Source organism: Chiloscyllium plagiosum, chromosome 7 (genome assembly GCF_004010195.1).
Source record: "Chiloscyllium plagiosum isolate BGI_BamShark_2017 chromosome 7, ASM401019v2, whole genome shotgun sequence".
Classification (NCBI taxonomy): domain Eukaryota; kingdom Metazoa; phylum Chordata; class Chondrichthyes; order Orectolobiformes; family Hemiscylliidae; genus Chiloscyllium; species Chiloscyllium plagiosum.
In genome coordinates, this window is record NC_057716.1 from 18,166,118 (window position 1) to 18,179,863 (window position 13,746).

The window sequence follows — 13,746 nt, forward strand, 5'->3', positions numbered from 1 at the left end:
TACTGTACAATTCAACAATTTCATTTGTTAGGCCATTTCAGAGGGCAGTTAGTCAACCACATTGCTGTGGGCCTGGAGTAAGGGAAGGTCTGGCATTTTCCTTTCCATAAAGGATGCAGATTTTTGTTTGTTTTTTTTTAAGATTCCCTACAGTGTGGAAACAGGCCCTTTGGCCCAACAAGTCTACACTGACACTCCAAAGAGTAACCCAACCAAACCCATTTCCCTCTGACTAATGCACCTAATACTATGGGCAATTTTAGCACGGCCAATTCCCCTGACCTGACATCTTTGGACTGTGGGAGGAAACCAGAGCACCCGGAGGAAACCCACACAGACATGGGGAGAACGTGCAAACTCCACACAGACAGTTGCCCGAGGCTGGAATCGAACCAGAGTACCTGGCGCTGTGAGACAGCAGTGCTAACCACTGAGCCACCGTGCCGGGATTAGAAAAAGAATGATCAACAGCAGTTACATGGGCACCATTAGACTACATTTTAATTGAGATTTTTTAAAAATTGAATTCGTGGTGGGATGTGAACCCACGAATCCAGAAGAGTAGGCACTCCAGATTACTCAACCAGTGACACTGCCACTAAGCCAGAGCCTCCCCTGCCTTTGGGCACAGGACATACCTGGGCAAATTTCCACATTGTTGGGCAGATGCCAGTGTTGTAGCTTCACTGAAATAGCTTGGCTAGGGGCACAGTTTATTCTGGAGTACAAATCATCTGCTACTGCCAGAATGCTCTTTGCAGTATCCAGCGCTTTCAGCTGCTTTTTGGATATCACACAGTGAACTGAATTGGCTGAAGATGGTCATCTGCAATACCTCAGGTAGCTGCCAAGATGAATCAACTGCACTCTGGCTGACTTCAACCTTATCTTTTGTAAATAATGCGCTGGCCTCCCCATCATCAAGGACACATATTTGTGGTGCCACCTTCTACTGGTTTCTAAAAACACAAACTAGGAGCAGGGGTAGGCCATTCGATATCGGCCTCTGCAATTCACAGAATTCTTAGCGTAGAAGCAGGCTAATTGGTCCATTGAGTCGACACCAACCCTCTGAAGAGCATCCCATCCAGATCCATCCCTCTACCCTATCCCTGTAACCCTGCTTTCCTCATGGCTAATCCACCTAACCTACACATCCCTGGACACTATGGATAGTTTAGCATGTCAATCCACCTAATCTACACATCCTTGGACTGCGGGAGAAAACCAGAGGAAACCCACGCAGCCACAGGTAGAACGTGCAAAGTCCTCACAGACAGTTACCCGAGGGTAGCATCATACCCCGGTCTCTGGTGATGTGAGGCAGCAGTGCTAACCACTAAGCCATCATGCCTCCCTCATTCAATATGACAGCTGATCCTCTGTCGCAATGTTATATTCATTTTTCTCCATACCCACTGATGTGCTTAAAATCTAAACAACGTGTGCATCTCTTATTTGAATATATTCAGTGACTTAGCCTCCACAGCCTTCTGTAGCAAAGAAATACAGAGTTTAATTATCCCGAGTGAAGAAATGCTTCATCTCAGTCCTAGTTGCCCAGTCCTTGGCAACTTTTTGAATGTAATGTAAAGGGGCAGCTGGAGTGTCCTTAAATGGGGTGACTGGGGAATATCAAATATTGGTTCGAGAAAACAAGTCATATTTCTGCTCACCAAGTAAAGCCACACCATCTTAAATGTTGAGGAAATTGTTGCGGAGTGAACTGGGAATAATCCAACCCTGCAACTCTATCAGATTACGTCTAATGCCATTCAAACTCTCAAGTAAAGACTGCTTTCACAGCCTCTGTACAGTCAGCAAAGTGAAGGAACCCACTGAAACACACAGAGGATCCTGAATACCGTCGACAAGTAATCCAAGTGAAAACTTTGGAGGGCATCAAATGCAACGAATGAAAAGTTTGAATGACATACACAATTTTACCCCTGAGATTGAATTAATGCATTAAATTCACCTGGAGGGTGGTGGATGTTATGCATCCTCGTGACCAAAGTACATTTTTTTAAATGCAGACGCCTTTTAAAAAGGTACGGACACGGTTTTATATTTGATCTCTGCGGTTTCTGTGTGTTTTGCAAATAGGACCCCACGAAATACAGATTTTATTCACTGGGTAAGTCTTTTTGAGTTACATGGAGCAGGAAGAGGAAGGAAAGCAAAGAAAATGAACTCACTTTCCAAGACAGGTTGCAACAGTTGTGTGTGGCAGAAACAAGAATTGCCCGCGATTCACCAGACGACAGATTGGTGTAGTGAGGCTTCAGTCCAACAGGGATCACGCAGGGCAGGGAGACGTGATTCTCCCTCAGGTGTCCTCATGTAACAGGAAGATTTTGACAGTGTCTGGAATTGGCAGCGTCTGGATCATATGAAGACGGAACTTCCCCAGTGCTCTCCGAATAACTATACGGCAGGAAGAGGTCAGTGTCCTGGGAGTACCTGTTTGGAAAGCAATATCCTTTAAATGAGCAATAATGCCAGACTTCTCTACTGTGTAGAATCTCTAAAAAGCTAAAGCCCAATGTCTTCGCAGGAAATAAATCAACTTTTGTTGGCCAAATTTAAGATATGAATATTGTAAGCTAGAATTCACAGCATGTGTGAAAGCAGGAAATATTCCCTCATTCTCTGCACTAAGTCAAAAAAAAAGGAGTGCGTTTTCATTGAGAGCTGAAATGTTGCCATGACTCCCAAAGTGTTCCAGACCCACGCAAGTGTCAGGATTTGCTTTATTTGATCGATTTGGAAATCTTTGCTCATGGCACAACTCTGCACACTTTCCAATTTAGATATCAATTAAAGACCAATCCAAACAAGTTCAAGACTAAGACTATATTTTTTATGTACACTCTATACATGTTTATGTACTAATTACAATCATTTGCCCCATTCCTGAAGCTGAGAGGGAGTCAAAATTTCAATTTACTTCATGAAAACGATGAAAATTATTTGACCTTTCTTATGTGGCAGATGATTACAGTCATTCCTCTTTCCTTCCAAAATTCTTTGGAAGGGCTTTTTCATTACGACTGGGCAAAATATCTTAAAAGTAAAAGGTTCCAGACATTGGAATTGTGATTTCGTTTGAAAGGTTCTGACAGACGCAAGAACTCAATCAATTATTTTCAGCAACAATGCTGCCCAAAACCCACCTTGTGTTAGTGTTACGCACCTTACCTAAAGACGGGCAAATGCTACCAAACATACAGCAATCCGCTTGTAGTCAGAAAGTCAAGAATTACAGGATCCATTTCAGAGATGCTGCCACACAATCAAGGTTGGCACTTTTGTAGAGAACTGAGGGAGCTCGACACTGCCACCGATGCTGTCCTTTCGGCGAGAAGGAAAACCTGAGCTTTTATATGCCCTCTCTGATGGGACAATGCAATGAGCAGGAGAGTTCTCCTTGAGCATCCAGGTTTATCCCTCGAATAAAATCGCTAACTACAACATCAGGTTGTTGTCATATTGCTGTTTGCAGTATTGGCTGTTTTATTTCCAACACCGCAACAATGACTACACTACTCTAGTAAGCACGGGCTGTAAAGTACTGGGAACATCCTGAGATTATGAAAGGTGCTGTATAAATGCAAGCATTTTCTTCTTGGGAAGTCTTAAAATTACAGCTACGTCACTTAGTTGTGAACTAAAATAACACAGGTTGGCAAAAGCCTAGAGCTTTCCATTCCAAAAGGCTTTGGATGTTGAGTCAACTGAAATGTTCAAGGTTTAGACAGATGCGTTGATATCAACACAAGGAAAATGGAGATACAGACCATACATGTAAATACTATACCTATCTAAAGTTAAAAATCACATAACACCAGGCTATAGACCAACAGGTTTATTTGGAAATACTAACTTTCAGAGCCCTGCTCTTTCATCATGCTCTGAAAGCCAAATAAACCTGCTGAACTATAACCTGGTGTTGTGTGACTTTTAACTTTGTCCACCCCAGTCCAACACCAGCACCTCCACATCAAGGATACAGATCATACTGGTAAATAATGATACAAGCCAGCCAGGTAAATGGGGATACAGGCCAACTAGTTAAATGTTACAGCTCAGGGATTAACTGGAAGTAGCAGAGCAACAACTGATGAAATCCATTCGTGACCTGGAAGAAAAAAAATATTCGACATGTACTTCAATAACTGAAGCAACTGGAAAAGGGCTAGGAGTATTATTAGACTTCACATTCAGCTAGGTTCCTTTTTAAATTTTAACTTTTAGCAGAACAGATTTCTGCCTTTTATAAATCTTTCCATCAACTCCCATTAAAAGTTAATGTCCAACTCTCATAATTGCCCGACAGCAGTTATCAAAGCCATCAGTGTCTTGATCCCATAACAATCTGTGACAAGAAATTATGGTCAAATGATCTAGGGTTTTCAGAGGACAGTTTAGGAATATTTTCAAGTATGTCATTGACAGCAATCAAAACGCATGGCACTCAAAGATCATCTGTTCATTACACACACATTTCAAGGGACTTACTGCTCATGCAGGAGTAAAACACACAGCAGCATCTGATGGATAAGTTTAATTGTGTTGTCCAAAATTCTCATCACTGTAATTAGCTTTGTTTCAAACTATGAGCTAGAACATCCTTGCTCAAAAGGTTCAATTCCAGCAGTGTAAAACAAGACCTATATTGGGAAAAGGAAGAAAACTTTCCTAGGGTGAGATTGGATAGTGTTCATTAGGCATGCCAATCCTCAACTTGCAATATTACCTATCAAAGTTGTGACCATCTTTGACCTGGAAGCAGTGCAATAAGATAGATATAATGTCTTTAAAACAGTTTTAAGAATATTTGAATGGAACTTCTTAGAGTTTCAATCCATTGTAATTGCAATTTTCTTGAATAAGTAGAACCACTGGTCAATGTAACCTTGTGATCTTTCAACTCAAAGCAGTACCAATAGAAAGGATGTTAATACATGGAAGCTATAAAGGTAGTCACATAGGAGAGCTGCAGCAGAGGGGCGAACAAAGAATGGACATTTACAAGGAGCCCGTTGTGTCCTAAATAGTTAAGCAGGACACAAAGGTATGTGGAATTAGAGCAGAGGTGAAGCATCTTTACTGCTTCAGTTTTGACTGAGCCAACTTGCCTGTTTAACATTTAAAAGGGTTCAGCTGAAGGGTTTTCTTGGGAATCTGTACCCTCTAACTGTCTCAGGAGGTTCTGCAGCCATATATAGTTCAGGTCACATGCTGGTTCCTAATGGTTACGGAAGATGCAGCTTTGTTGTATCAATTTTAAAATGGGATTTATCTTTTTAGCTGAAGTATCATTTACCTGGTAACTCATGTTAACTATGTATTGGCTCAGATTCATGTTACAGTTAAAATTTAGAAAAAATGAAATCTTGCTGGTAATTTCTTCACGGTGAGGGGAGTGGAGGCCCTTTGGTACATTTACCTATTTTTATTTATGGTTTGCCCACAATTGATGCTCAACCTTAGCCTATGAACTCAGAGACTGGAATGGGTTCTCTGAAACTTCCTAGCATTCTAACTATTTGCTGTGCTTTATTTTATTGCAAAATGAGGCATAATGGCTCCATGACCAGCCCGACCAAATTGCTGTTGCAACTGTCCCAACGCAGTATGAATGCTTGGTTTGCCGGCTCCAATATGTTCCTCAGTATCTGGTACTTTGAGCTGCTAACTAATCTTCAGAAGCTTTTGAAGGCAGCTAATGTGGAAATGGTCGTCAAGAGGCTGACACAACAGAGAGTGCAGGCTATTACTGCAAGGTCTTTCAGCTTGGTCAGCAGACTTCCACCTCTCCAACCCCAGGTGGATGGTCAAAATCTGCCCAGAGGCCATGCTTGCTTTGGCAATTCTTACATATATATCTCATTGTCAAAATAGACAGCTTGGAAAAATTGTTGTGCCAATTGCCTGCCATCAATTAAGAGCTTTAGGTGCTTAATGAATGCCCAAATAAAAATAGGTCTCATCCCATCACTGGTATTAAATCAGCTATAAGAGGACACCCAGGGAGGATAACAAATAAACACTGGAACTGAGGACATAGAAAGAGCAGTATTGAGCCTGCTCTGCCATTCAATACAATCACAGCTAATTGAACACTCAATTCCTTTTTCCCAGCCCATTCTCATTATCCTGCACACCATTGGTAAATCAGTAATCTATCAATCTTTAGCTTAAACATACTCAAAGAATGAGATCCCACGGCCCACTGAGGTAGAGAATTCCAAAGGTTTGCAATATTCTGAAACTGCACCCCTGGTTCTAAACAACAAGCAGGAGAAACATTTTAGCTACACTCACCCTAGCTATTCCTGTAAGTTCAAACAAGATCACCTCTCATTCTTTGAAACTCTGTCATTTTATGACAACCTATTCACAATCACAATTCGGCTAATTTAATTCCACATTTTTAAAACTCAAATTTCACTACATCCCAGGGTGGGACTCAAACCCATGTCCTCAAACATTAGCCTGGGGCTCTAGATTGCTAAGACAACTCAGTTTATAAAGCACACTGTTACTGTAGAATATATGGATACAGTACATTAAGTTATAGCAATGGTTTTATTATGCCACATTGTTTATGGGGTAATAGATCATAGTGTATATCTACTCCATGTTTTCTCATTGACCACTGCAACGATGATACAAACTGTCTCTCTTAGCTTAATCCTCTGCTTTTTCCTGTGCAAAGTCACTGGCTTACTTATCCTTCCTGTCTTCCTGATAAAGATGTGCCGATTGTTAAACAATCAGGTTTACTTAAGCTGTACAAACTGTTACTATAAACAAATCAGCAAACATTCTAATATATCACTGACCACTGCCACATTAAAGGAGAGGAAGCTCACAACCATGATTGCTCATCCTGTGACACTACTGTGGGTCACAACCAAATTCTCTTCACACCTCAAGGCCACGTTTAAACATTGATCAGTACAAGTTCAAATAGCAACTCAGACCAGCAATCGGCATTGCCTTTCCTTTTGAGGTGTCTTCTTGCACCACACAAAAACTATAATATTGTAGGTGGTAGATAGAATCACGAAGTTAGATTATTATTTCAGTGAATAATGCCTCAAATAAAGTAGAACAGTGATGTGTATACCGTCTGCGTTGTTTCTATTTGTGTGTGTTTTTACATTGATTCTGTGGACCTCTTGATCAATTGGAATATTTGATCAGTCAGCACACTCCTGGTCTCATAGGTCCTGGTTAATAAAAAGTTTGCTGTCTTTATTCTTACAATGACTCGGTGGGTAGCACTCGTATTGAATTGAGGTTGTGGATTCGATGCAGAGATCTAGGCCTACACCAGGGTATAAGCAGGACCGAGTGAATGCTGCACTGTCAGAGATTCTATCTTTCAGACAAGTTGAAAATCGTACAACATCGGATTATAGTCCAACAAGTTTATTTGGAAACACTAGCTTTAGGAATGCTGCTCTTTCAACACAGCCAACTGATGAAGGACCTGCGCTCCAAAAGCGAGTGCTTCCAAATAAACCTGTTGGACTATAACCTGGTGTTGTGATTTTTAACTTTGTATTTTTAACCCCAGTCCAACACCAGCGCCGCCACATCATCTTTCAGATAAGACATCTAAATCAAGGCCCGAATTGTGCATTAAAGATCCCAGGGTGAGATTTTGTAGAAGAACACTATAATCCGATGTTGTACGATTTTCAACTTGTCTGAAAGATAGAATCTCTGACAGTGCAGCATTCACTCGGTCCTGCTTATACCCTGGTGTAGGCCTAGATCTCTGCATCGAATCCACAACCTCAATTCAATACGAGTGCTACCCACCGAGTCATTGTAAGAATAAAGACAGCAAACTTTTTATTAACCAGGACCTATGAGACCAGGAGTGTGCTGACTGATCAAATATTCCAATTGATCAAGAGGTCCACAGAATCAATGTAAAAACACACACAAATAGAAACAACGCAGACGGTATACACATCACTGTTCTACTTTATTTGAGGCATTATTCACTGAAATAATAATCTAACTTTGTCTTAAATAAAATTTACTGACAGCCTTCTCACTCGCATCCTCAACTGACTGCTCTAACATCATGAAAGTACAGTTAACTTCTGGTATAGGAGATATATAATTTTTGCTGGTTTATCAAGAATGCTGGTTCATAAGGTGCAGGTTAAAACAAAGTTTGCTGTATATGTTTAATTGTCTATCCGAGGGATAGTTAGCTTAGTTGGCTGGACAGCTAGCAAGTAGTTCTGAATAACACCAACAGCACAGGTTCAGTATTTGCTCCAACTAAGATTCACTCAAGGGTCTGGTCTCCACCCCCTGCCCCAGAGCGTGGGCACTGGTAAATCCACACTGACAAAGACCATCAAGCACACAGCCCAGGACAGAGCATCAATGGACAACAGCCAAGGATCAGGCAGACCATTCACGAGTTATTTTTACATAGAAAATATCCTTGTGTTGCATGGAAATTTGTGGAGGTTCTACAACTTGGGGGGGGGGGGAAGCACCAATGAAACATGAAGGTTGAAAATCTCCGATCTACTGTGCACAACTTCATAGAACCCCTATAATGTGGAAGCAGGCCATTCAGTCCATCGAGTCCACACTCGACCTCCAAAGAGCATCCCACCTAGACCCACCCATCCCTGTAACTCTGCATTTCCCATGGCCAATCCACCTAACCTACACGTCTTTGGATTGTGGGAGGAAACTAGAGCACCTGGAGGAAACCCAGACACGGGGAGATTGTGCAAACTCCACACAGACAGTTGCCTGAGACTGGAATCAAACTTGGGTCCCTAGCACTGTGAGGCATCAGCGCTAACCACTGATTCACGTTGCAATTTTCTTGAAAGAGAAAACAATAAGCAAAAACCTGGTAACCTATCATAAAGCAGTTGCTAAGCATACAGGTAGTGAGATAACAATTGACAAGGTATTATTAACGGAGGTATTGTTACGGTTAAGTTTAATAAATATGTATTTCATTAGCCACAAACTACATCTATGCTTTTGGTTAATAAAAGTTACATTCAGAAATGTTGCTGAGTCAGGAAATAAAGCTGAAACCCTGCTTTGTTGCAATGTTACCTTTAGCAGCCCTGAAGATCTGCAAGGCCTCTTCATTCACCTTCATCCGTCCCATTGTTTCTGCATCCAAACCCTCCCAATTAACCAGGTTCAAGTTAGCACCGAAGTCAATCAAAAGTTTTACAAACTGTGCGTCGCAGCCGTGACGTAGAACAGCATCGAGAACACAGACCGGCGATCCACGGGGAAAGGCCGTCACGTCTACCTGGCCCCAGTAGTTATAATCGGGGTTCGCCCCAGCTTTCAGCAACAACTTGAAACACTGGAGATGCTGATAGGCAGAACTGATGTAGAGAGGACACACGCCTAGTGATGTGAATCTCCTGGCAGCAGGCATTGAGACACGACTAGATACATGATGATTAACATCGACATCCGCACCGTGTCTGAAACATAAATGTAAACTGTGAAACGAACCATTCACTCATTCTGAAGTTGAATCTCAATGACATGCATGTCCACGGTGTAAATGCTTGAGTATGATGTGGGAAAATGGTGAACTTGTCCATTTTCTCAGGAAGGATAGAACAGCAGCACACTATTTCAATGGAGAGCAATTGCCTTACTCTTGAGGTGCATAAGGATGGATACCTTGCAACATGAATCACAAAATGTTACAGTGGAGGCACAGCAAGTGATCAGGAAGACAAAGGAAATGGAATATAAAAGCAAGGGTGTTTTATAACAGCTGTATAACATGCTGCTGAGGACACATCCATACCATTGTGTACAGTTTTGATCTCCTTATCTAAGGAAGAATGTAAATGCATTATAACCAGTTCAGAGAAGGTTCACTCGATTGATACATGGGACAGGCACCTTATTTTATGAGGAAAGACTGGAATCTGGGCCTGCAACCATTGCAGTTTGGAAGAATGAGAGGTAATCTTATCGAGACATACAAGGATCCAAGGGGGCTGAACAGAAAATAAGCTGACAAGATGTTTTGCCTTGTGAGGAAACTATATCTCGGGGACAGAGATTAAAAATAAAAGGTTTAAGATGGAGGTAACAAGGATTTTGCTCTCTCAGAGGGTCATGTTGTGAGGAGGGGTTGGTGGGAAAAACGGAATTCAGGCCACGATCTTGTTAAATGGTGGCGCAGACTAGACTGGCCTATTCCTGCTCCTAATTTGTATGTTGGTATTTATACATGAGATGGGATTGCAGCAAGTACAGCAGAGAATGCTAAATGGATGATTTAACAGAAATGTGCAACATCATGATATAGTAAAAAGGAGAGATTACTTCCACTGACAGGAAGGTCAGTAACCAAAGAACACGGATTTAAAACCATGAATCTAATTGGCAAAAGATCACGGGCAAAATGGATTTTTTTTTTCTCATGTTTGTTCAGATCTGAGATTTTACTTCTCATAGATGCAATGGAAGCAGATTAAAAATCTCACTTGCAAAAGAAAATTGGGTAAATACTCAACGAAGAAACATTTGTGGCATAATGACAGGGTGCGTGTAACTAAATGTATAGTTCTTTTTAAACAGCCAGCCCAGGCATAATAGGCTGTATGGTTTTCTTCAGTGCTGCTTCATTCTCTGTGATACAGTGTTAAACCACACAAAGAAAATTCCTGTCCTCCTGACACAGTGGTTTGAATGGTCTCAGTATTTTAGCTAGAAATAAGTGAAGGCGAGAAAGAGTCATTGTTCAAGATTTCCATTTGCATTCGTATCTGAATTAATTCTGCTGCAAGTGTGCAGCGTATGCACATTTGGTGGATTGTGTCTCTCACTGTTCACCATCAGGCTGAGGGATTAAGCATATCAGGAATGGAGGATCTGAGGTCTACAATACAATGGTCTCTATAACATGCAGGAGAGCTTGCAGTGAGAAGACTCAGGTGGGTGGGGGAAGAGGAAAAAATCATATAACACACCACAAAATAAAAATGAAAACATTATGAACGGACATGGAGCAGAGGGATCCTTAGAAAATAGATAACAGAGGATCTGGATCAGCGCAAGCTTGGAGGACCAAGGGCCCTAAGGGCCTGTTCCTGTGCTGTAATTTCCTTTATTCTTTGTAATATTAACAAATCCAAATCAGTCTATGAGGCAAACCTATGAAGCACTTGAGGTCAACATTCTACACTGAAGGTCAGAGTCACAGAGATGTACAGCATGGAAACAGACCCTTCGGTCCAACCCGTCCATGCCGACCAGATATCCCAACCCAATCTAGTCCCACCTGCCAGCACCCGGCCCATATCCCTCCAAACCCTTCTTATTCATATACCCATCCAAATGCCTCTTAAATGTTGCAATTGTACCAGCCTCCACCACACCCTCTGGCAGAGAGTATTCATAGCACAAGCTGATAACGGAATTATAGCATGGTCTGCACAGCAAGAGGTCTTTCGATACATCTTGTCTCCGTAAACTCTCTGCAGGAGCAATCCTCCTGGTGCCATTCCCCAAGCTTCATCATTTAAAATAATGCCCTGATTCCCTTGTGAAGGCCTCCACCAAACTCTCAGACAGTTCATTCCAGATCCTCGGTCCTCATTGCATGAAAACACTTCTCATTTTTTTTAAAAACCAAATTATCTTAAATCTGCGCATTATTATTCTCAATCCTCCCAGCAATGTAAACAGTTGTCCCCTCTCTCTACTCTGTCCAGATCCCTCAGGATTTTGAACACCTCTGTCAAATCTCCCCTCAAACTTTTCTGAGAAATCCTCTCCAATTTATCTCTATAACTAAAGTACCTCAACCCTGGAATCGTTTCTGAACTCTCGTCAACCCCTTCACATCCTAACTAAAGTGCTGCACCCACAAGTGAGCACAACTGAGGCCAAACTAGTGTTTTATAAAAGTTTTACATAACCTCCTCTCTCCTGAACTCCATGCTCCTACTAATAATGCCTTGACTGCTGCACGCTTTATTTATGTTGTAAAGTCGCGATAGTCCCAGAGGCTGCTCTCTCTCATTAGAGAGAGATGACTGCTGGTGAGTTCAACCTGAAGGTCACTATTCCTCAGGAAAGGTACAGGTTGAAAAGTCAAGACCTTCATGGTAGCCCAAATTAATCAGACTCTCAACAAATATCTATGGGGGACTAGCAAGGTACCATAGAGGACAGGCACTAATTATTTTCTAATATCCCACACCAGGGCAGGCTTTCCTTCCTTAACATTAGAACTGGGCCATTCAGTATCTCATTTTCTGCTTGGGGGGCCCTGCAGTGTTAAGAACTCATTATTGAGTTCAATAATGATGGAACCTGAACACCTACGTCTTTTACCCACACCCAGGCTCTGCATTCACATGGGCAGCTTTCAGCACAGCTTAACCCACTTACGCTTTCCTGTTATCAGCCTGGCTTACTATCATCAATCCCTTTGCCTGACTCTCATTCTCTTTCTCTGTAGGCTCACTCTTCATCTATCTGCTCACTCCCTCTTCTCTGCATCCCCACCCTCAACCCAAACGCCTGTCCTCAATGTACATAACAGTTTTTCCAAGCTACTATCAGTTCTGAAGAATGGTTTCTGGACTCGAAACATTAATTCTGCTCTCTCTCCACAGATTGGAATTAGATGAATTTAAGATACCTGGTTGGCATGGATGAGTGGTACCAAAGGGTCTGTTTCTGTACTGTATGACTCCACGCTGCCAGACATGCTAAGTTTCTCCAGCAATTTGTTTTTGTTTCAGATGCCAGGAAACATTTCCTTACATAAAGGATAGAGGACATCCAGAACTCTCTCCACCATAAATCAGTTAAAGGGCAGGAGGTCAATTGAATACTTTTAATTGGTGATTGATAAGATTTTTTTGTATGGTTAAGGGCGAGGTTAAGGGAGTTAAGACACATCAGCGACGTACCAAATCAACAGCAGAGCAGGTTTGAGGGGCAGAATGGCCTATTTTTCTTTTTATGGTCTTAGATAAGAGGGCAGAAAAAATCTATAAAACATATTTTTTTAAGTGAATAGTAGGGGGTTTTCATTGTCTTGATTGTACACTCAGCCAATGTATTTTGCAGCAGGGATCACTGATAAATGGTACAGAGAAGGGACCGTCCTTTTATCTGGGACATCTCAACCCATCCCAGAAAAGAAACAAGTGTTCACCGGGATTCAAACAGCTGACTCAAAACACACCGAAGACAGGGAAGGGAAATCTGCCTGGTGTATGATGGTGCGGTTCCACGACCACCCTCAGGTCAGATAGTGTAACCAACCCACAAATGGTATCCCACACCCCTGTTATTGTGTCCTACACCGAGCCTTCCCAAACTGAAAGTTTCCCAGGGTGCGATTCTGGTGGGGTGTGGCTTCTGAGCGCGGAGGGCTTGGACCGGCTTCTGAGGATTGCGAGGCCAGTTTTACATCCCTCGCACTTTTAGATTTAAAATTAGTTTGCATGGCCTGTGAAGCCTGACTGCCGCTGAGAGAAGATACCAGGCTGAGAGGGGAGACAGGTGCTCCCTCTTTCTTGGAGAAACCCCACCATTTCGTTGTCAACTTCCCCTGCCACTCAACCTCAGTCAAGAGGTAAAGTCCACTCTCTCCCCTCTACAACTCCCCCTGGCCAGTTGCCTCTGCCCTCCCCACCACCACTCCTACCCATCACCACACCCCCTCCCTGCCATCACCCTCCC

At 42.2% G+C, this 13,746-nt stretch overlaps 1 protein-coding gene across 2 annotated transcripts in view; it reads right to left on the reverse strand.

Annotated features, from left to right (window-relative positions):
- Positions 1-1,289: 1,289 nt before the first annotated feature.
- The window catches only part of asb1 (ankyrin repeat and SOCS box containing 1), a 21,745-nt gene continuing 9,288 nt past the window's right edge, over positions 1,290-13,746 (reverse strand). Inside the window, exons 3-4 of one of the 2 annotated variants that reach the window (XM_043693116.1) lie at positions 9,121-9,506; positions 1,290-2,463 (exon numbers count right to left, since the gene is read on the reverse strand). In XM_043693116.1, coding sequence (XP_043549051.1) covers positions 2,330-2,463; positions 9,121-9,506 — 520 coding nt within the window. In that variant the 3' untranslated portion in view covers positions 1,290-2,329. Of the gene's footprint in view, positions 2,464-3,964; positions 4,142-9,120; positions 9,507-13,746 lie in introns of those variants that run through there. The other variant, XM_043693117.1, reaches the window with a different exon arrangement.